This window comes from Lissotriton vulgaris, chromosome 2_1 (genome assembly GCF_964263255.1).
Source record: "Lissotriton vulgaris chromosome 2_1, aLisVul1.2, whole genome shotgun sequence".
Lineage (NCBI taxonomy): Eukaryota > Metazoa > Chordata > Amphibia > Caudata > Salamandridae > Lissotriton > Lissotriton vulgaris.
In genome coordinates, this window is record NC_141687.1 from 1,726,535,697 (window position 1) to 1,726,558,430 (window position 22,734).

General features: G+C 46.0%; 1 protein-coding gene across 1 annotated transcript in view; it reads left to right on the forward strand.

Annotated features, from left to right (window-relative positions):
* Positions 1 to 22,734, forward strand: part of LOC147733195 (mucin-5AC-like) — a 231,555-nt gene that overhangs the window by 200,443 nt on the left and 8,378 nt on the right. Inside the window, exons 36-39 of the mRNA XM_086956006.1 lie at positions 10,809 to 10,907; positions 11,093 to 11,221; positions 14,113 to 14,158; positions 21,811 to 21,925. Coding sequence (XP_086812132.1) covers positions 10,809 to 10,907; positions 11,093 to 11,221; positions 14,113 to 14,158; positions 21,811 to 21,925 — 389 coding nt within the window. The remainder of the gene's footprint in view (positions 1 to 10,808; positions 10,908 to 11,092; positions 11,222 to 14,112; positions 14,159 to 21,810; positions 21,926 to 22,734) is intronic.

Below are 22,734 nucleotides of genomic sequence, written 5' to 3' on the forward strand. Positions count from 1 at the left end.
ATTTGATATTTTAAGTAATATTGTAATACAGCATTTTTAATAATTTAAATAGAATTGAATGTATCATAATTATTTCTATAACTTTGCAATGGAAGCCCTGCACTTGATTTGGAAACATTCAGCAAGTCTATTTCTGTATACTCGGTCCTTTTAACTCTTTCTGGCTACTGAGTCCACTTAATATAAAGTAGAGGGATACAAATGGAATGGGGCGACCACTCGGTCCCCCCGAACGTATGGTCGGGGGCCCGGATCCTCCCGGGAAACCATTTTGGGCAGGGGGCGTGTCACGGCTGTCACGGCTGGTATGCCCGAAGCGGCGTAGCCGGGGCGCGCCTTTTTCCCGCCCAAGAGGGGTTGTCCTAGACACCTACACCGATGGCCACCGATGGCCACACCCAGTAGGCGTACCAGCGGAGGGTTCACGCCCTCCCGAAGAGGAATAAAGAGAGCGGGAATCCGAAGAAGCATCCTCTTGTTCCTGTGCATGGAAGCTGCACCCACTCGTTGCACGTGAGCCCTCGACGGAACAAGGAGCAATTTTTGAGAACTTGTCATTCTTGTGTTTCTCTTTCAGCGACTTCGAGGCTAAGGATCCAGGACTCGGATTGAATATTCGATAACAATGCCTGGCAAGAAGGCAGGAAAGAAGTCCGGGACTGACCAGATGCTTCGCATGCTGATAAGAGATATGGCGAGCATGAAGAAGCAGATGGCTGCGATGAACAATACGGGTAAACCAAAGAAGGTAATAGGCCCGGCATTGCCGGGAGTTGTCCCCGCGGGTAGGGGTAAACGGGTCAGGAATAGGGCGACAGGGAGGAGGTCCTGGTTCCCGAGGTACCCCCGGCAAGCCCGGCCATTCCAGTCGAGGCCCCGGTACCAATCCCGGACGCGGGTCAACCGATTACGGTTGTTGTTACGCCCGCCAACGAGGAGGACATGCCTCCAGAATTAGCCGCCCAGTTGGCCGCATGGCTTGGCAGAAAAACAGGGGGTGTTACGGCACCTGAAGACACGGCCGAAGAGGCCAAGTTACTAATGCAGCAGTTGCGGCAGTCGCGAGATGCCGCAAAGGCGAATCTCCCTCTTGTCCCCCCACAGGTGACCTTGGAAGGACCGGCAGCTGGCGTCAGAAAAACAGCGGGAACAACAATGGAGCCGGGTAAGCAGGCATTGCCAATGGCGAGGGAGGGGTCTTTTCCCTCAAGACCGGAGAGGGTGGTACAACATATACCGTTGGCCACGAAAGAATTGATATGGGCTGATAAGTATGTACATATGTTTTCTTTGCTGACTGACCATCGCGAGATGGAGTATGCTAAGATGCAGAAAGATTTGTGGCACCCGAGTGTATGGCGAGCAAAAATGGCGGGATTCAGGGTTGATGAGACAATCACAAATTGGGCCAAGGCCTTTGCGATGTTTACTGCAATTATTGGGGAACGTAAGCCCGAGGTTTTGCCCGAATTGTCCTGCTATCAGGCACGAATAATGGATTTTTATGAAACGTATGAGGGCAATGAGTGGATGGGTTACGATATGAAGTTCTGTAAGGCCAAGGAGTACGATTCATCTCTGACGTGGGATTGTCTCGACTCAATTTCTTGGCAGAAACAGCTCCTGCCGGGCGCGACGAAGTCGTCCTCGCTAGGCGGAAATGGGTCGGGGCCTTCCCGCCAACAGCCCGCGATGCCCTTTCGAGCGGGCCCCGGTGGCGACCACCAAGCAAGGACTGGTGGGAATGGGGGTAAGAGAGGGGTCTGTTGGAATTTTAACAGGGGCAATTGCACCAGGCCACAAGGGACATGTAAGTTCAGACATGCGTGTGCAGGTTGCGGGAATTCCTCGCACCCCGAGAGTTCATGCAGATCCAGGAATAGTGGGACGAGGGGTAGAGGAGGGTCCAAACAAGACTGAGGGGACCACTGTGTACCGCTACCTACCCCCGTCGATATCATGGCAATGATCCCCTGGCTAAACGAATACCCTGATCATGTCTCCGCTGGGGTGTTGAGGAATGGCTTCTTATATGGTTTCCACATCCCGGCGGGGGATTTTCGTGGGGAACCACTTTGTAGAAACCAACTGTCGGCTCAGCATAATCCAGCGGTGGTGGAGAGGAAGATTGCAAAAGAGGTTGCCCTTGGCCGGGTTGCTGGCCCATATATGCACCCGCCAGTAACTAATTTCATCTGTTCCCCGTTAGGAGTGGTTCCCAAGAAGGACCCGGGGGAATTTAGGCTGATCCATAACTTGTCAGCTCCGAGGGGTCTCTCGGTGAACGATGCGATTGACACGGGAGTTTGTTCGGTGCGGTACGCATCCTTCGATGATGCCGTCACCATGTTGAATCGCCTGGGGCCCGGAGCGCTGATGGCGAAGTCAGATATATCGAGTCGGCGTTCCGGTTGCCCCCGATACACCCACGGGATCAGCGTCTGTTAGGCTTTGTGTTCCAGGGACGTTACTACATGGATAGATGTAAGCCAATGGGTTGCTCCATCTCTTGTGCTTATTTTGAGAAATTCAGCTGTTTTTTGGAATGGGCATTCACCAAAGCCACTGGCCATAGCCATGTTATGCATTACTTGGATGATTTTTTGTTCTTGGGGGCAGCCGGCGACACAAAATGTGAGCAGGCGCTACAGGAATTTTGCACCCTCATGAAGGGATTCGGAGTGCCATTGGCACCAGGTAAGACGGTTGGACCATCTACTTCACTCGAGTTTTCGGGAATTGAGCTCGATTCTGTGGAGGGATGTTTCCGTTTGCCAGTAGGGAAAGTAGCGAAATTCAGGGCTTCCCTGGAACTGTGCCTTAGCAAGGAGAAAGTTACCCTCTATCAGTTACAACAAGCAGTGGGTCAGCTTAACTTTGCCCTAAGAGTGATACCAATGGCCCGCCCCTTTTCCCGCTCTATCGCACAAGCTATGGTTGGTCTCAAGGAAGGACACCACCGCACGAGACTGTCTGCAGAGGTTCGCCAGGACATGCGCATATGGTTGGCATTTCTGGCGGATTTCAACGGTCGAGTGGTGTGGAACAAGCCGCTAGCGTCTTCGGACGAGCTGGGTTTGTGGACCGACTCGGAGGGGAGCGTGGGATTTGGCGCCATCTTTGGTAATCGATGGTCGGCGCAAACATGGCCGACGTGGTGGCACACCAGCGGTCTCACAGGTAACATTGGGTTCCTCGAGTTATTCCCCATTTTTGTGGCTCTGATGGCATGGCCGGATGAGTTCAGAGATCGCTCTGTGGTGTTTTGGTCCGACAATATGACTGTTGTTGAATGTATAAATAATCAGGCAGCACGCTGCAAGTGGATATTGAGATTATTGAAGGAAATCGTACTACTTTGCATGAGACTGAACGTGCAATTCAGGGCGAAACATGTGCCGGGTGTACTGAATCAGGCTGCTGATGCACTCTCTCGTTCACACATGCAGGCTTTCAGGGGTTATCTACCTTCTGCGGACCTAGCGGCGGCACCATTTCCCGAAGCACTCTGGCTACTCGGTGCCCCGGATTACAAGACCTCGTGGCAGCAAGCTTAGCCCTCAGGACGAGGAAGGCATACGAAGGAGCGTTTCGTTCCTATTGTGCATTTTTGGGTCCGGCAGGGGTGGACAAATGGGGTCAGGAGGATTGCTTCCTAGAGTTTCTGGTAGCATTACACAGGGAAGGCCGATCAGTAGCAACGGCCAATAGGCACCGGGCCGCCATTTCATTCATGGCGCAGGCGCATGGTATCAAGGACCCGACATTGTCCTTTTTGGTAAAGAAAGCCCTTCGTGGTTGGCAACGCCTGGAAGGTCGTACAGTAGACGAGAGGCGCCCGATTGGGTTAGAAAGGTTGTCCCTGCTTATATCGATACTTCCCACGACATGTTCCTCCCATTTCGAAGCACTTCTGTTCCGGGCAGCTTTCGCATTAGCGTTCCATGGGGCTATGCGGGTGAGCGAACTGGTCGCAAAGAATAAGAAAGATGTGGAGGGAGGTCTGTGTCGGGATCACATCCTGATTAGGGGTGATTCAATGGTAGTCACAATAGCCAAGTCCAAGACTGACCAGAGAGCTATGGGAGACAGTATTGTTGTCCAGCGCATGCGAGGGTCCCCCATGTGCCTGGTAAAGTGCGTTGAGGAATATTTGGCGCGAAGGGCGGATACATGGGGGGGAGCCTGCTGAGACACATTGATGCCACCCCACTGACGAGGTTTCAGTTTCAGAGGGTGCTAATAATGGCAATCGCAGCTGCGGGCTTGGACCCGTGCGATTTTGGGACCCACTCCTTTAGGATAGGGGCTGCTACTGAGGCTACAGCCAGGGGTTAGAGTGTTGAAGAGGTGAAACAACTGGGACGATGGTCCTCAAATTGTTTTAAAAGGTATGTGCGATTGCACATGTTGTGAAGTCAAGTTACATGCACTCACGCTTCTTGTCTTCTGTTTGATTTACAGTTTCGCAAGCATGTTATGCGGGGCAGAATTTGCAGTCGACCCGGCACCAGGGGACCAGCGGTCAGAGATCACCGGCTGAGGAGAGAGTGGTGTGGGTCGTGGGCCACTCATACGTGAGGCGGGCCGGGGACGTATTCAAAGCAGGTGACGTGACTCACGCAGCTGGGGAATACGGGTACAGAGTGACCTTCCACGGAAGGGGCGGGCTCTGTATTGACCAGTTTGAATCTTTTGTCGAGGTACTCTTAGGGCGGCAAAGGTCACCGCCATCTGTAATCATAGTACACCTGGGGAGCAATGACATGGTGACACTCGGTAGGCGAGTACTACTCGAGCGAGTTTTGTCTACCGTTAGCTGGCTAGCGAGAAGGATCCCGGGGTGCACGATAGCATGGTCCCACATGATTCCCAGGAAGGTGTGGCGGGGAGGCCTCTCGGTGTCGGCACTGAACCATTCAGTAAAAAAGGTCAACAACAAAATTGGTAGGTTGTTTCGCTCGGCGCAGTTGCACAGTATTCCGCATGGGTGTATTCGGGGGGATCACATGTATCTCGATGATGGGGTTCACTTGTCCAGGGAGGGGAATGTCTTACTCATAGGAGACTTCATAGCATGGCTAGGGGGTTTAAGAAAGCATGACCTTTAGGAGGAGTTTGTGGGGGGGCCGGATAGCCGGTCAACTATCCGGCCTGTGGCGGTAAGGTCATGATCGGTGAGCAGTAATTTCAAGGTCCCTAGAGGGGGGCGCCACCCACTATGGATGGGAGCGCCCGGGGGGAGGCGGCCATTGGCCCCTCCCATGGGGAGGCGGCACCCACTAAGTATGGGCCGCCTAGGGGAAGACGGCCATAGGCCCCTTCCAGGGGAGGAGGCGGCTATATGCACCTCCTATGAATTTCCCGGGGCCCGGATATCCGCGACGGCGGATGGGATAGACAGTGTGGGGTGGGAGGGGGAGCCAACGCTGCCTTCTTACAGACACCTCACACGGGTCCTCGGACGACCTTTGAAGATGGCGTCGAGTTAAAATGGGGGCCTCCACAAGACAAGGGAAATTGGAGTTGGCACAGAGGGTATTGTCCTCTGCGCGGCCGCCACTCACACCGTGAGGGCAAGAGTTTTGGTAGTAGGGATCTGACACCGGTTGCGACCTTGCCATTGGCCCGTAATGCTAGGATGTACAATTTTAATTTAGAAAGTATGCATTTGCAGGATGTTAGACTCGGCTAGGAAAAACCTTTGTACTAGAGATTTGTTAAGGTTAGCCAATGAATATGTCTTCATCGAAATGTAATAAATGAAAATTGTACATGAAATGAAACTTTTAATTTAATGTTTTAATTTTGTTTCATATTTTAATAAATACGGCCGGGAGGGTAACTCCCTCCCGCCTTCCAAAAGTTCAGAACTGCGTCCGTCTTCCCATCCTTGGGGATTGTGATGGGAGGGGGTGACAGGCATCCCTGCCATATGGAAAGGGGCAACCACTCGGTCCCCCCGAACGTATGGTCGGGGGCCCGGATCCTCCGGGGAAACCATTTTGGGCAGGGGGCGTGTCACGGCTGGTATGCCCGAAGCGGCGTAGCCGGGGCGCGCCTTTTTCCCGCCCAAGAGGGGTTGTCCTAGACACCTACACCGATGGCCACGCCCAGTAGGCGTACCAGCGGAGGGTTCACGCCCTCCCGAAGAGGAATAAAGTGAGCGGGAATACGAAGAAGCATCCTCTTGTTCCTGTGCTTGGAAGCTGCACCCACTCGTTGCACGTGACCCCTCGACGGAACAAGGAGCAATTTTTGACCCACCCACCAGCCCCTTATGGCAATGTTAGTACTGCAATAAAGTAATTTTCTTTGATAACATCTTCTTCCCTTTGTTTAAGCGGTATATAATGGTCTAATTTAGTGATATGATGAACGTCTTAAGGTACTGTTTCTGGTAGTATAGACAAATATTGCGAATAAACAGGATAATTTTCTCCCTTAGTAGGTAATCAAATGTCGTATTTATTTTTTGGTCGGGCGGTAAGGTCATGATCGGTGAGGAGTAATTTCAAGGTCCCTAGAGGGGGGCGCCACCCACTATGGATGGGAGCGCCCGGGGGGAGGCGGCTATTGGCCCCTCCCACGGGGAGGCGGCACCCACTAAGTATGGGTCGCCTAGGGGAAGACGGCCATAGGCCCCTTCCAGGGGAGGAAGCGGCTATATGCACCTCCTACGAATTTCCCGGGGCCCGGATATCCGTGACGGCGGATGTGATAGACAGTGTGGGGTGGGAGGGGGAGTCCACGCTGCCTTCTTACAGACACCTCACACGGGTCCTCGGACGACCTTTAAGATGGCGTCGAGTTAAAATGGGGGCCCCCACAAGACAAGGGAAATTGGAGTTGGCACAGAGGGTACAGTCCTCTGCTCGGCCGCTACTCACACCGTGAGGGCGAGAGTTTTGGTAGTAGGGATCTGACACCGGTTGCGACCTTGCCGTTGGCCCGTAATGCTAGGATGTACAATTTTAATTTAGAAAGTATGCATTTGCAGGATGTTAGACTCGGCTAGGAAAAACCTTTGTACTAGAGATTTGTTAAGGTTAGCCAATGAATATGTCTTCATCGAAATGTAATAAATGAAAATTGAACATGATATGAAACTTTTAATTTAATGTTTTAATTTTGTTTCATATTTTAATAAATACGACCGGGAGGGTAACTCCCTCCCGCCTTCCAAAAGTTCAGAACTGCGTCCGTCTTCCCATCCTTGGGGATTGTGTTAGGAGGGGGTGACAGGCATCCCGGCCATATGCACTGTAGGTGCATCAACCAGATATCAAGTATATTTTGTTCCAGCAGCTTTGCTACCAGCCAAGGGTGTCTCGTCATTAAGGGCTCCAGGGCTCTGAGGTTCCACCCCCTTGCTTTTTTAATGCATAAGGAGTGTTAGGGTAGCAGACCCTCACCATAGCAGGGTCAAGCAGCCAGGCATTTTGCATGTGCTAATGCACAGCCGCCTGACAGCCTCAACCAAGCTTTTCCTGGCTTAAGATTTCACAGCCCTAAAGACATGACTTTATCAGCACTGCAAAGCCCATTGAGGTCCTCTACCCCATGACAAGGGGGAGAGTCACTGTTAGAATCAGACCTGGGCCCTCACGCCTTGTCACAGAGTATGGTGGGGTCAGCAGGTGCATTGTAGAGGTAGGGAAGATTCTCCTCTTATTGACTAACCAATGACAATGTCATCCAATGAGAGGAGATGGTATGATCTTCCATCAGTCCCTTCTTTCCCTTAAGACTTCAGAAACCACTGACACCTTTTTGCTTCCCTCCACCCAATGTAACTACTGTGGCCTGCTAAGTGTTTGCTGAATGTTGCTTCATGTGAACCTGAATGAATACGTGTCTATCTGCCATTGTCTGCTGGGACTGAGCGTGTGCATGGGTATGTTCTTGTGAGTGAATGTGCATGTGGATGAGTGTGAGTATGTGTGGGCTTTTGCGAATTGGTGGGTGGAAGAGTCTGCCTTTGAGTACCCGTCCCGTTACTCATTCCATGACTTTTAGCCGGCATTAATTCCATCTCCACTCTGATCTCACGACTCTCATTTGTGAATTAAGCGCCCACATTTGCACATTTTCAATTTATACTCATGAGCCTGGATGTATGGACTGGGATTTATCTGCTCCTGTTTCACTCTGGCATAACTGTAGCACTTCCTACAGTATGTTTTCAAACCAGAGGCAAATCATTTACAGGAGATCCGTTTGTCAGCATGGTAACAACACAGTTCTCCTAGATCATAAAGCTTTGAGTTTACAGCTGAAGAATAATACATTGATCTTCACATGTGAGGATAACAGAACAGAGTTTAACAGGCAGGGGTGCCTGCATGTTATCTGGGTGCTAAGGGACTGCAGGTAATCCACTGTGGTCCATTCTCGTGACTGTAGGGGGCGGTAATGGAATTGGGCCCCCTTATTATCAGAAAAGAATCTGAGACCATGGTGATGATCAATGACATGGTCCGATTTAATAATAAATGTGGTGTTTTAACCATGATGCCTTCAGGGATGAGTGAAGTACTCTAGTGGCAGAGGCTGGGCACTTTTTCTAAACTCTAAACTTTTTGGTGGGACAAAAAGCATGCAGCAACCCCTTTTATAATGCACTCTATGACACGTAGATAAAGAAGCAGGTGTGACTAATTACATGTGTTCACTGTACGCAGAAGAGGGAAATCCAATGACAGGCAATACAACCCTCTGTGTACCTGTACTCCAATTGAAAATTCGGTGTGCGGTGTTTACTATAAATATTATCAACATTATTAATTTATAGGTCACGTTTATGCGTGCAACTTTTCTTTGTAGAAAACTGTCTATTGTCCATGAACTGGATGAATTATTATCACTTTTATCAGTTAAAGAAAAATCGGAACAAACATCTAAACTAATTTGCCCTTTGGACAAGTGGGAGAAGTTGGGATTTATGACAAATTTAATTTCCCCAGTTTGCTTATTTGACACTTTATTCCAGCCCCGCTTGTCTTAGCTTTTAAACACACTTGCAATTCTGTGAGTGTATTGTCATGTTAGAACTGAGTCACCACACACTATTGCAAAACAGTGTGAAGCTTATGAAGGTGTATGGCAACACAAACATGGGGCATAATAAATAAAAGATGTTTAGGCAAGAACCAGATACTCTAAAGTTTATAGTAAGAAAGATAGGCTCCAGGCAGTCACAAGTTCAACATTTGTCTGAAAGATAAATTGATTTACAAGTCAGCGCTGATCTCCATGAAAAACGTCCGCTGGTCTCTCTTCTTTATGCCTCAGCATGGCTCTCGACCCCTTGGTGACAGATATATTTGGATCAATAATCAATTATTCCTAGAATGCTAAATTAGATTGCACTCATGTAAGAAAAATACCCTTTTAGAAAGGTTTGGAAGAGTTACTTAGCAATACATCTTTTATAGATTTGCCTGTGCTTCTTTATTGTCCCTTCTATGCAGACCTCATAAAGTCAGGATCATCTTTTCTACTGCTCTGGTGTCAGATGGGCTAAAATATGCGCTACTTTTAATCACTGAGCCATTTATCTATCAGCCCGAGGGTTGGTACTTGATAAATTAGAAGGCACTGCTGGGACACACACATTGAACACCGAAGGTAATAAGACTAGAACCATGTCTTCATGCATTCACCTGAAGAAAGGCAGATCGTGGCTCCATCAACTGTTTGAATAAGATCCGCAGATCCACTATATTTGGAAAAAGTTTTTAGAGGGTTATATACATTGTGTTAAAATGAAAAATGAACATGTTAACCATCTGACCCTAGTATATGACTGCCATTTTATTGATTCCGCCATATCAAACTGTGGATGCTTGCTGTAACTGGAATGTGGGGAGATCCAGGAAGGCAGTGTGATGTGTGTGCCTTTCAGCGTAAAATGTGTCACTTCATTTGCTGATCCCTGTGCTGTCGAATCATCAGTTGTTGCACCAGCCTGAAAGCATTTGTAAATTAATGTTACCCAATTCATAAAATAGTTGGCTGTGGATCATTGTCGATTGAATAATAAAATTGAATTACCAACATCATATGGCTACTGGAATTCGATTCTGATAAAGAACATTGATGGACAAGAAATTGCTGAATTGCACAAGGGATAAAAGTGACTATCTTGGATGTGCACTGGTGTAATGTTTTTGATATTGGGACTTACTGCCTGAATTTATATTTGGGCAGGAGGTACTTGTGGATGCCCTAGGTGGATGTGCATCAAACACCAAAGCTGCGCTGTTTTTGAACTTTGTTTGTAAAATTGAGACTAAAGTCAATGTGATTAAGAGAACTGATATTAATGTGCAGGTCATTGTAGCAAATCCACCATTCTCTGTATTGTATAAAATAGTTGGTATTTGTTCCAAAGTGATTATTTTTCATCTTTTAAGCTTGGTGGGCTCTAAGAAGATAATGTCTATAGTGGTGTATACTCTTTCAAACAAAGTTGATGGGGTGAATGGATGGAAGTATTCAGAAGGTACAGATGAAGTAATAATGCCTGCTAGGCGAGTTTGAATGGGATATAATGTAGTCTAGACCCCATCCACTGGGCCTGCAGCTGAAAAGGGTAAGAGCTTTCTGTTGCTGCGTATGGTTGCCTCACTTGAGCATCTAGCAGAATGTTTTGCCTGCAGTGTGATTGAGCTGGAGTGCACCACAAAAAGCCATGAGATGCCTGCATATGCTAAAGACTTCTCATTCCTGTCTTGTGCATTCACACCTTGTTCACAAAATGTGCAGGCTCAGTAACTATATGTGTACCAATTGCTCCCCTGCAGGGTTACATGGTGATCCAGAAGGATGGTGAATGCTGCGGCTCCTGCGTCCAGGTGGCTTGTGTGGTGGAGATGGAGGATGGAACTCAGGAGGTTCACCAGGTATCTCTTTATTAAGTTTGGGGCCCGTGTCTTGGTGGAGCGTTTCTTCAGGGGTGGGTGAGGGCTTTATAGAATGGGGGAGGTTAGAGATGGGTCTTTAAGTACCTATTACGATTTCTATGCAAGAGCCTGCTGTAGAAAATACCTGTGCCTGCATAAAACTCTTTCCTGTATTTTCACTTTAGCCTGGAGAAGTTTGGAGGAACCCCGATTTGAATTGCACTACATACAAATGTGAGCAAACTGGAACAACATTTACAGTGGTGGTAGAAAATACAATTTGCTCTCCCTTTGCACCTGAAATCTGCCAGCCGGTAAGTGTATTACACTTTGATCAGTCACTCAGAGGGTTGCTGAATCATTTATCTACAATTTTCTCCACAGAAGAGTCCTTAGGGCCAAATATGCATAAAATTACCTCCAACAGATTGGACGTTGATGAGTGATTTATGATGGTCGAGATTTCACACAACAGATTCTACTCTGATTCTAAAAATGTGAAAGACCCAAAGTCATACATTTGCTTAAAATATTTGTAGGAGTCCTAGCCTTTGGGCCAGCAGAGTGCCTCACATGAAACATAGTAATCGATGCAAGAGTATAAGCTTGGCGGAGGCCAGGAAAGGAGGAGGAAGAAACAGGTTTAGACATTAAGATATGTTCTGAATAGATACATGTTTTAGTATATCCAGAAGGATAACAAGTAAGGGTTGAGTCTTAGATCATCTGGAAGACAGTTCCAAAGAAGTTGTGCTTGGCTAAAAAACCTACAGGGCAGATTTACAAGCCCCTTTCATCACTTTTACGCTGCTGTTGTGTCACTTTTGTGATGCAACGGCTGCGAAAAAAATTCGGCAAATTTTAAACGTTGCACATCTAGGGAGATGCGTCACATTGTATAGCCATGCGTGACATTATACCTGCGTCAGGTATTATGTATGTATGGTAGGAGTTCCCACACAGGAAAGACTCGAAAAAGTGACGCAGTGAAATGTACAAAATTTCACTGCGTGAATTTTAGGATGCAGATGTGAGGAGTGTCGCACTGTAATGGGAATAGGTCGAAACAAGCATTGCTGGAGATGCGTCGTGTCAGCGATATGACTCCAGCAATGCATGACTTTTTTGCCAACAGATGTGTCAGAATTTCTGACGCATCTGTCACTCCTTGCTCCGTATTGTAAATACGGCGCATCTATGGTGGTGCAAGAATTCTTCACGCAGGCGCAGGGAAACTGATGGACCTAAATAGATGCGTCAGTTTCTTGTAAATCTGCCCCAAGGTATTCAATATATCTGAATCATAGGAGGGCCTAACTGGTTATGAAGAATGAAGCCCACACTTTTTCTAATCAAACCATTTTTTGGTCCTTGTGTCTCCTGTTTAGACAAAGGCTGCATTTTGTCCTTGAGTATTAATTCCCTAATTATGTTTATATTCTGTTGTTGAGCCCTAAATTGTGACCCTAGCCATCATACACTTGACTTGAAGTTTGAGTTTTTTAGAATTTCCAAACTAATCTCTCCACATCGAATTGTTTTGTCTTAGCTGTTCAACACAGAAGAAACACTATGGGCCGAATCACGAGTTTGGCGGTGCAGGAGCGGGACCACCCTGTCATCGCACCGCCAAACCAGTGTGTGCACCACCGCCAGATTATGACTTTTTCAGTCACTGGTGGGCTGTTCATTGGCACTCCAATGGCAGTGCCTATGAAATGGGTACTGCATTGGGAACATTAAATGCAGTACCTGCACCGCACAAACTGGTGCAGTCCATGCCGTTCAGGTAATGAGGTGTATGCTCACAGGGGGCATAACATGTGGCCCCCTGCATGCACCTTATGGCCCAGAGGCAACGGGGGCCCCCTTTGTTTCCTCTCTGCCACGGTTTTCATGGCGGAGAAACTACCATGAAACCCATGGCGGGGAGAAAACTCATAATATGCTTAACGGGACCGCAGCGGTCCCACCAAGCATATTGCGGCCTCAAGGCTGCCGTGCCACTGCCGTTGCGGAGGTGCACTGTCGGTCCGACTACCCATGGACCGACAAACTCGTAATCAGGCCCAGAGTCTGTTATATTGGAAACTTCTATAGGAAAACAATGCATCCTGGAAATGATCTTGAAATGATGAGAAGGGTTCAGAGCTTTTAGCTTATTGCACAACTTGATCTCATTTTGATATACAAGCTACAAATAGTTTGCGATTTTGCTGTAAAACTTTCAGGATGTGGAACCTAGCAACAGAATACTGTGGATCCATGTGTGGCACCAGGCAATGTCTGGGAGAGGTTAGCTAAGTTTCTACACATTCTCCAAGTTAGGCTCGGAATAAGGCAAACATATTTATGGCAGTGCTTAATTTGGAGGCTACCAACTATAGTCAGTTAACCCATTGTAAGAAAGGCAGCTGAGAGGGCTACTAGTTATTAGACAGCAGCCGACCATCGTTTGTCTTCTGGAGCTTGCCTCTTAACGGGAAACACCCTTTCCCATGTAGTGCCTTTACAATGCAGGCACTACAACAAATGCGTTGTTACCACACATACTTTAGCACTCAAGTTATTACAATGACTTGCTTTAGGGAATACGCTGCTGGACTGGTTTGGGATTTTAAGTCCAACATCCTCCCTAACATTACACGGACTGAAGTTTGAATAGTAAATGATGCTATTCCAAAGTCCAGCAGCTTCCCTAAGGCAAGTCGTTGTAATGACTTGTGTGTAACAATGCGTTTATTGTATTGCCCACATTGTAAAGGCGTGTGTGGTTCAGTCATACCACCCTGCCTAAAAGGTGTAGAATGGCTGTTTCAGTAGGAGGGAGGGGCAGCCTTCTAATTTAATGTACTATTGCTGAATGTATTGTTTTGAGGCTACTGATCTTAGATCTTGATCATTTGGCAGAACTTTACGATTAAGACATAGCTTTAGCTCAATGCCAAGCATAAATCACTCTTAAATCAATGGTGTTATTGTGTTATGGTCTCTTTTAAAGCACGATGACCTTAAACTTGTTTATATAATATCTTCATATATTTCTCTTCTGTACTTCTCTTCTTGTTTAACATTAACTTCATTTGACCGCCTTTCACATTTCACTGCCTTTTGCCTGCGCTTGTATGCATTATTCCATGTTTGGCAGATCCTAGTATGACATGTGCCACTCAAAATAATACTCAACTTCCTCTGATTCTTTCAGGGTACTATAGAGATGACGTCAGATGGCTGCTGTCAGACGTGTCAAGGTAACTTACGCTAATGTACATTGATGTAGTCGGAATTCTTATGATCTTTTGATTGTGGCATCTTACCTGCGGCAGGGATTAATGCATTCTTCAACATCACTCAGCTATCATTGTAAACTTCAGCTTCAGTTAAGTTCTGTTGCTTCCTTTACATCTTGTTTACATTTAGAATGATTATGCCAGAAATTAATAGCATGATCCACTGCATAGACATTTGCTGGCGTGCACGTGTCCTTCCTTGTACCATTCACTAGCACATTCTGACGTTTACGTGTATATATGTACATGGGGAGCAATAATTTCATACAGAATAATTATACTTATTTCATGGGAAATTGTATAGATTACAGTTTTGTCTGTTTGACCTCAAAGCACCGCTACAGAATGGAAATAGATGAGCTGCAGTCTGGTTGAAATTGAGCTAGAACAATCAGTGAGAGATGATACGTGTTGGGAAACTCGTTTTCATTTTGGGCTCATAATTGTTTTTTGAAATATCACATGTTGGTGATCCTCAGACAACATTATGCGATATAAGGTTGTGTTTGAAACCCCAATAGAATATACATAATAGAGTGAATTATTAGAAGTGCATAAAAAAGGAAGAACAGGAAAGTTTATATTGTATCCCTGAAGAAGTGGCTGGTAACCACAAAGCATATTGGCTGTAGTGCTTAGTTGATCCCAATAGTACACTAATGCTCATGATTACTCTCGGTTGTAACATTCAGTATTCTTGTTATAAACCATGTGTATTACTGAAGTTCATTGAATTGAGATGATAATTGTACTTTTTCTATGATTATTACACTTTTATTTGTTGCCAGACTGGCAAAAGAATGATATCCAGATATTCTTTTAATGTTGTAATCCTTATAATTTCTTATGAAGTAAACATTCTTTTGTGTGAAATTATTGCCCCCAGTGCTCATGTATGCTTCTTTATGAAATTATAAGTTAGTATGGTTACTGACTAATTGAGTAGGAACTTGCCCAGGGACAGTGGTCATCTGATAATCCACTATTAAAATGCACTCTGACATTTAGCATCCTATTGTGATCCACACCTCCTCCTAACCAGCATCAGATGGCAGACTATGAATTTTTGTATGCACTTCATGTAGGCCACCTTAGGGGTAGAACTAGCCTGGGGATGGAAACTCCTCTTTGACTCCTACTTTACCCACTACTCCAAGTGCCTAATGGGCCCTGGCCTTAGGGGTTGGCATCACATAACCTATGAGGGTAAACAGATTTGCATACCAAAGGCAATGGGTTTTTAAAGCTCCCTGTCTTGGAACAATAATCTATTGGTGATCCGTCTGTAGGGGGTGTAAAACACCACCCGCCTCAGCAGTCTTTGTTTCTGACCTCCTGAGAATGTGTACTCTAACCCCTGGGGGTCAGAAACTCATCTGTGGTGGCATGCTGGTCAAAACCAGTCAGCCAGCACACTAATAGTTGGCTTTTCAATGGGCATCTCTAAGGTGCCCTCTGGGTGCAGGCATTAATAAATCCATCACTGTAATCAATGTGGGTTTAATAATACAATATGTTTGAAACTAAACATCTTTGGTTTCACTGAAGCTTGCATGTAGCTGAGGAACTTGTTTTTGACTAGTGTCCAGCACATTTACTTAAAATGGCTTCCCTGGTCACTTGTACTGGAAGTAATTAAACTGGCCAGCACAGGGGCATGTCTGCTCCTGCAGATATGTGAACATATGTAGAATAGGGCACGCTGTCATTGAGCTATAAGGCCTGCTGTAGGGGTGACTTACCTATACTGTATGCAGTGTCTAAAGGCATGACACACAAGGATGCGTGCCATGTTGTGGTTTCACTTTTGTCTTCATAAAGACATGCAGCCTGCAATGGCAGTCTGTATGAGTTGGTTAGGGGTCCTTTGGGGTAGCATAACACATGCTGAAGGTCCCAGGGTCCCACTGCAGTCATCTTGCCGTAGGAACAAGGGGTGCCAATTACTAGGGACCTATAGGGGGTGCTAAAGGTATTGCCGATTTGGGACACAATTATACAGTTTATGTAAATAGATCTGGCACTGGGGACCAGGTTAGCAGGAACCCAGTGCACGTTCTCCCACAATTGCATTGAATAATAGGCACAAAGTGAGTTCCCATTTCTAAAAGGGGCACTTGACTACAAAACCACACCCCCAAATAAAAGAGAATGAGACTAACCATTCCCAAGAGAGACTTTATCATCTTTGTGGAAAAAACTGGAAAGGCAATCTGCATTACCATGGTCATTCCCTAGTCTGTGCTCCACTGTAAAGTCAATACCATGTAGGGAAATGGACCACCTCAACAGTTTCATTTGCAGCAGCTATCTGGGAGACCTGTGGTCAGTTTGACCTAGGAAGTGAGAACCAAAAAAGTACAGTCTCAACTTCGTCAGGGACCAAACCACAGCAACAGCTCCTTCTTAATGGCACTCCAAGGCTACTCTTTGGGGAGTAACCAGTTACTTATGATAGCAAAAAGGTGGTTATGGTCATTATCCTTGATTTGGGAAAGGATCACTCCTATCTCATGTTTGAAGGCATCTGTCTGTTCTCTTGACTGCTTAGAATAATCTGAAGCTTGCAGAACTGGTACTTACCACATTGCTTACTTCAGAGTGCCAAATGCCTTTTGACAGCTCACTGTCTAGTTTACCTTCTTTTGTATCTTTCTGGGAGTCAGTTCTGGGAGGTGTGTCACAATGAAACCATACCCCTTCACAACCTGCTGTAGGACCCAGTCAGGCCAAGGAACACAGTGACTTGAGTCTGGGTGGTTGGAGCTATCCAGTCCACATTTGTCTGGATATTGGGTTGTAAGAATGGAAACTTGGCCTCCACCACCAAGGTGGCCAAAGTATACTGCAGATCCCTGCCCTATCTTGCACTTGCTTGCCTTCATACTGAGGCCTTCACTCTGCAGAGCCTCGCAAACCTTCCCAAGGGGGAACAGGTGATCCTGCCAAGTGGAGCTATAGACAGCAATATCATCAGGATATGCACTAAAATAGTCCACCCCAGCAAGTACTTTGTTCAGCAGCCTTTGGAAGTTGGTTGGGGAATTCTTTAGTCTAACTGTCATTACTATAAATTGATAATGTCCATCAGGGATTGAGAATACTGATTTTTCATTTGCCCCAGGGGTCAAACCCATCTGCCAGTACCTTTATGTGAAATCAAATGCACTGAGAAATTTGACTGCCCTAGCCTGTCAATCAGTTTGTCTGCCCTAGGAATTGTGTGTGCATTTGTCTTGGTCACTGCATTCAGGCCCCTATAGTCCACCTCAGCTCTGATTTTCCACCCCTGGAATGACGTTTTGGGTCTGACACAAATGGACTGGGCGATGTTTCAATGACTTCCATTTTCAGCATACTTCTGCTTTGATGCTCTCTTTGACTTGATCAGTCTGCCTGCATATTTTATTTTTGACAGGTAGGCTGTCCCCACTGCCCACATCATGTGTACACCAGCTTCTGTGACCAAGGTTCAATGAGAAGAGATTAGCACTTAGGGTTGGAAGAGGGAAGGTCAGGGAAAGGTTCACTGCATGGCCACATCAGCCCTGTCATGGTAGGGTTTAAGGCAGGTTACATGGGCCAACCTCTTGGGGTTCCTAGAAGTGTCAAGGTCCACCAGATAGGTGGCTCCCCTTTTCTTTCAAGGATAGTGTAGGGTCCACTCAATTTATCCTGGAGAGTCATGGGAGCCACCGGCTCTAAAACTCAAACCTTCTGCCATGGATGCAACTCTATAAGTGCAGCCATTGGTCATACCAGAGCTGCTGGCACTCTTGACTGGCCTCAAGTTTTTGGGATGCTTTCTCCATGTATTTGACTGCTCCTCGAAGCAGCAGACCGATTGGACATTGTATCCAAGTCTACAGACTCCTGATTCCACGGAGCCTCCAGTCCTTCGAGAAAAACATCCAAAGAACCATTCTGGACCTCGGTTATCCCTACCATTCTGAGTCGAAGGACTCTCCGAGAAGCAATCCGGACTTCACAGCAGATTAATACTGCCCGGACCTCGACCACCTGCAAATAGCACAGAGGTCTCTCACCCACTCCAGCCACAGGCGCTGTTGGCAAGACTAGACTCCCTGGTCTCAATTTAACTAATTGAATTCGGGGAGGATTCTAAAGTAATTCAGGCAGGCAAATGCTTTTAAAACTTTAGTCCTGAGGATGATCCCAACTAACTAGAGCAAAAAGGGATCGAAACGTCGACTGTTGTAAACACTTACACAGCCTAACCATTGCGTTCTACCTTGCTGTGTCTAGTGTTTTTTGGCAATACTTGAGATTTGTATCACTGAGTTAAAAGTGGCCAAACATTGCTCAAATTTGCCTGTGTAACCCTTTTCCTTATATGTTGTTTGTCTCAAAGTATGGTACAGGATTGTGCCTTCTAACCAAGTATCACCTTCTTATCATTTGAAATAAATACCCTGCCCGGCTGGGCAGAGGCAAATATAGTCTCCTATTATGGCCTATATTATTGTGTTAATGTTGATTCTGATAAGCTAAGGACCTTTGTTTTTTCAGAGAATTCTCCATGTGCTCAGCCATCCTTGAACGTAGGCCAAGTACATAGTCCACTATGTACTGTTTAGGATCTTTAAGAGGTCTCACCCAGCCTTCCTTCACTAGACAATATGGTCCCCTTACAGGATGATGAAACATAAGTTCAAAGGGGGAAAACCTACTCCTTTCTTTGGTACTTCTCTGAAGGCAACAAGTAGGCATGACTAAAGGATATCCCATCTCCTTCTGAGTTTGTCAGAGAGACCCATGACAATGCCTGTCATGGTTTTGTTGAATTTCTCAACTAAACAATTGGTTTGTGGTTGATATGGGGTGGTGAACTTGCATGTCACTCCACATTCGCAGAAAAGGTTTTCAGGTAGCCAGACATGAATTTACTAATTCTGTCTGACACCACCTCCTTAGGAAAGCCCATCCTAGTAAAGATACTAATGAGGGTCCTGGCAACTATAGCAGCAGTTACAGTCCTAAGGGGAAAAGCATCAGGGTACCTTGTGGCATGATTCACTACCATCAGTAAAAATCTGTTCCCTGACACTGTTGGATAGTCCAGGGGGACAACAGCCCAACCACTGGAAGTAGAATAAAGGGGACCTTTGGCTGGTTGCTTGCTTTGCCATTGGCTTGGCAGGTTTCACAGGAGTAACAGAACTTCTTCACCCTCAAGGAAAAACTGGCCAGTAGAATAGGGTGAGTAACCTACTCCAAGTTTTGGTATAACCAAGGTGCCCAGCTAAGGGGATGTTTTGCTAGACAGAGTAAGAACTCTCAATTATGCAGAGGCACTACCACTCTTCTAGTGGCACCTGGTCTGGAATCTCCTGTCTTAGTGTACAGGAGTCCCTCCTTCCAATAATGTCAGTGGGAACCACCAACATCTCTCTTTTCCTGGTCAGAAGCTTAGTGTCTCAGGCTCTCAAGAGTAGGACAGGTCCTCTGCGCTTGGCACATCTCTTCCTCAGAGGGTCCTACTAAAATTGGGAGCTCTTCCAGGTAAACTCTCACGCTCCTGGGGTTCAGTTCCCTTTGGGGCTGACTTGTCTTCTCCTAGAGGAGAGGGGACCTGAACTTGTGACTGATTTGGAGTTGGGTTCCCAGCCTTCTTGCCTTTTCTCTTGTAGGGTTGGGACATTATTTCAGGCTCCAACTCATCTTTTTCGCCATAGCTTTGCACTGTGCTCTTGTTTCTACACACACCCTTTCATGCATTGCTTCATGGGTCTTTCTTTCGACCTCAGACCAAGCTGAGGACTCCAGATCATTTCTTAACAGACAGGCTCCAGGAATTGCAGAGGATACCACCCCCTTCTTTTGGTCAGTAACCCATCCCCATGTTAAGGACACCACTGCAATGGGATGGACTTTAGCCTGGTTGTTAGCATTGAAGACTGAAAATGTTTCACCCATCAGTTAGTGTTCAGTATCAGTTTCTCTGTCATCATAGTGACACTTGTACCTGTATCTCTCAGTGCTTCAACTCTAATACCATTAAAATGTGGCTATTGTCTTTACTTCTCCAGGTTTCTGGCCCAGACAGCTAGGGCAGCTACATACACCCTACCCCCAGAGACTAAAATTGCTTTAGTGTGCTCTCTGACTTGGTCAGGGCACACCTGGGATCCCATCTGAGTTATCTTGGTTACCCTAGTCTTGAACCAGTGGTCAGACTTCTTTTCCAGTGCTTAAGGAGAAATTGGGCCTAATTCTACCAGGTACTGATGCAATCTTCCAGAAACACAGTTACTTAACAGATATTGTTTCACAAGAAGGCTATAAAGCTCATCATAGTCTTGCACCTTGTAATCTTTTAACCATCTACCTAGCGTTTTCACTGAGAAGTCAATAAAATCTACCAGGTCTAACTTGAGGCTTTGCTAGTCTCCCTGAAGCTGATCCTGTAATCCTCAATGGTGATTAAAGCCCTCAATCAGGGTATCCTTCATGAAGTGATAGGACTCAGCATCCAGTGTCAGGAGCCTTTCCATGCACTTTCCTAAAGAAAAAGGTCCCAGAGTAGAGGGCCACAATAATTCCAGCTGTGTTTCCTCATTTTACAAGCCCTCTCAAAGGCTGTACACCATTTGGTGATACCATTACCCTCTACATGTTTGGTGAGAATACCTTTGGGGTTCTTAGAGTCAAAAGTATCATCTTTTACCCTTTTCTATTTCCACGAGTAAAGCCTCCAGTGCTATCCTCTTTGCATGTTTTTGAAGATCAGCATATTTACTACCGACTTCTTCTGGGGCACAATCAGTGGTATTGATGTTAGTGGGGTTGCTGATAGAATCATCGTCCTCTTCAGCATCCCCTTCCTCCATCTCATTAGGGGCTTCTTTACCTGCCATGGTTCTATTCTTTTCTGCAAGCAATGTTTGCAGATGAGCTTTAGTGGATTTAGACCCCATGGCAAGTTCCATGCTTGGCAGAGGGTCTTAGGTTTGACCAACCTACGTTTTTGTTAGGGGCCCAGGTTGAGCTCCTGTGAAAGACCTGCTGCCTCAGTCATGGCATTAAAGTAGTTTTGACTTTTTTAGGAATTAAAAAATAAATCCTAGATGGACTTTAAAGGGTCTACTAACTAAAACACCTTAAACCTCTAAACAGTTTAAACTGGGATACTTAACAAATAATCTTCTATACTTCCTTTATGTGAGCAGTAAGTCCATATTTTTCTTTATTGATGCTCACAAATCCGAGGCTCTATCAGATTTCACAGACAAGAATTACCTCCCAGTGATTCTAGTTCTAAGAGATGGTAAACTAGAGCTAAACCAACCATACAAATTGAAGCATAGTGCTTATTCACGATAAGGCACCGATAACCAGCGGACAGAGTACTTTGAGCTTCCATTTGACTGTTATCTGTGAGGCAGTCTAGTCTGCTCCTTTCTATATGGGAAGGTCAACAACACCCAGTGTCATATGGTTCACACCTTACCCATGAATAAGATTGTCTCGCAACAGCTTTTCGTGCTGCAAACAGTGCATGTGCTCATTATGTGCTTGGAATTCCCTTTGAATGACTGTCTCAGTTCAGCACAATGATGGACCTACACTGATTTTCTCTTTTTTTCTTTCAGTGAATGTAACTAAACCGTGCTCGCTGCTGACAATGCCAGTCGAGGTCACGTACAACTCCTGCACCAGCGTCGTTGAAGTAGGCTACTGCCAAGGGCCCTGCATGAGTTCTTCAATGTAAGTGGCAGCAGGCCAAGGGTACCAGACAAAGATGGGGTTTGGGAACGTGATGATACACAAATTCAATTCTTTGGAAAACGTCTGTCACTGGTGATTTCATAAAGGACCATGGATCTGGCACTATGAAGCCCTTTCTATTCACTCCTCTGCACAACTTTTCTACTTTCTATATTACTCTCTCATGTAACTCTTATTTACTTTCATTCTTATTTTCAAACGCAGATTCCTCATTGATCGCTTTCTCACGTCTGTATTGTGGCTCCACCTAACACCTGTGCCTATGCCACTACCATTTGTTCGTCTTCCCAGGCTCTTATCTCTAACCCTCTGTGCTGTTTTTTTGTACTTTTCTGGGCCCTTGCCGTAACCCCTGTTTTCCTTCTTTTCGTTATTTCCGCTGCTTCTGGATCTTTTTGTGCTTTGTGCATCAATTGCTTCTTCTCATCTATGAATGCTTTTTGCTGTTTTAGTGTCTTCTACTTAGAAGAATGGGTTTGTTTTCACTTACAATTCAAAAGCCTTCCTCAGTGAAAATATCCTTCCAGATTTCACCCAATCATGCTCCTCCCTGCACTGAGCAAAGCACCAGAGAGATTAGCACCAGAGAAATTAGTTACTTGGCAACTATCAAACTGTTTTAGGAAAATGGTTGATTTGGAGGATTGTATTTCGAGCAGATAGAGGCGGTGATTTGGCCAGACTACTCACCACAGAAGACTTGAAACACGACTTAGACATAGGCCTTTCTATTTTTTTTAGATCTCTCCATAATAATAAATGCAGTTGGTGGCCATATAGTCGTTATT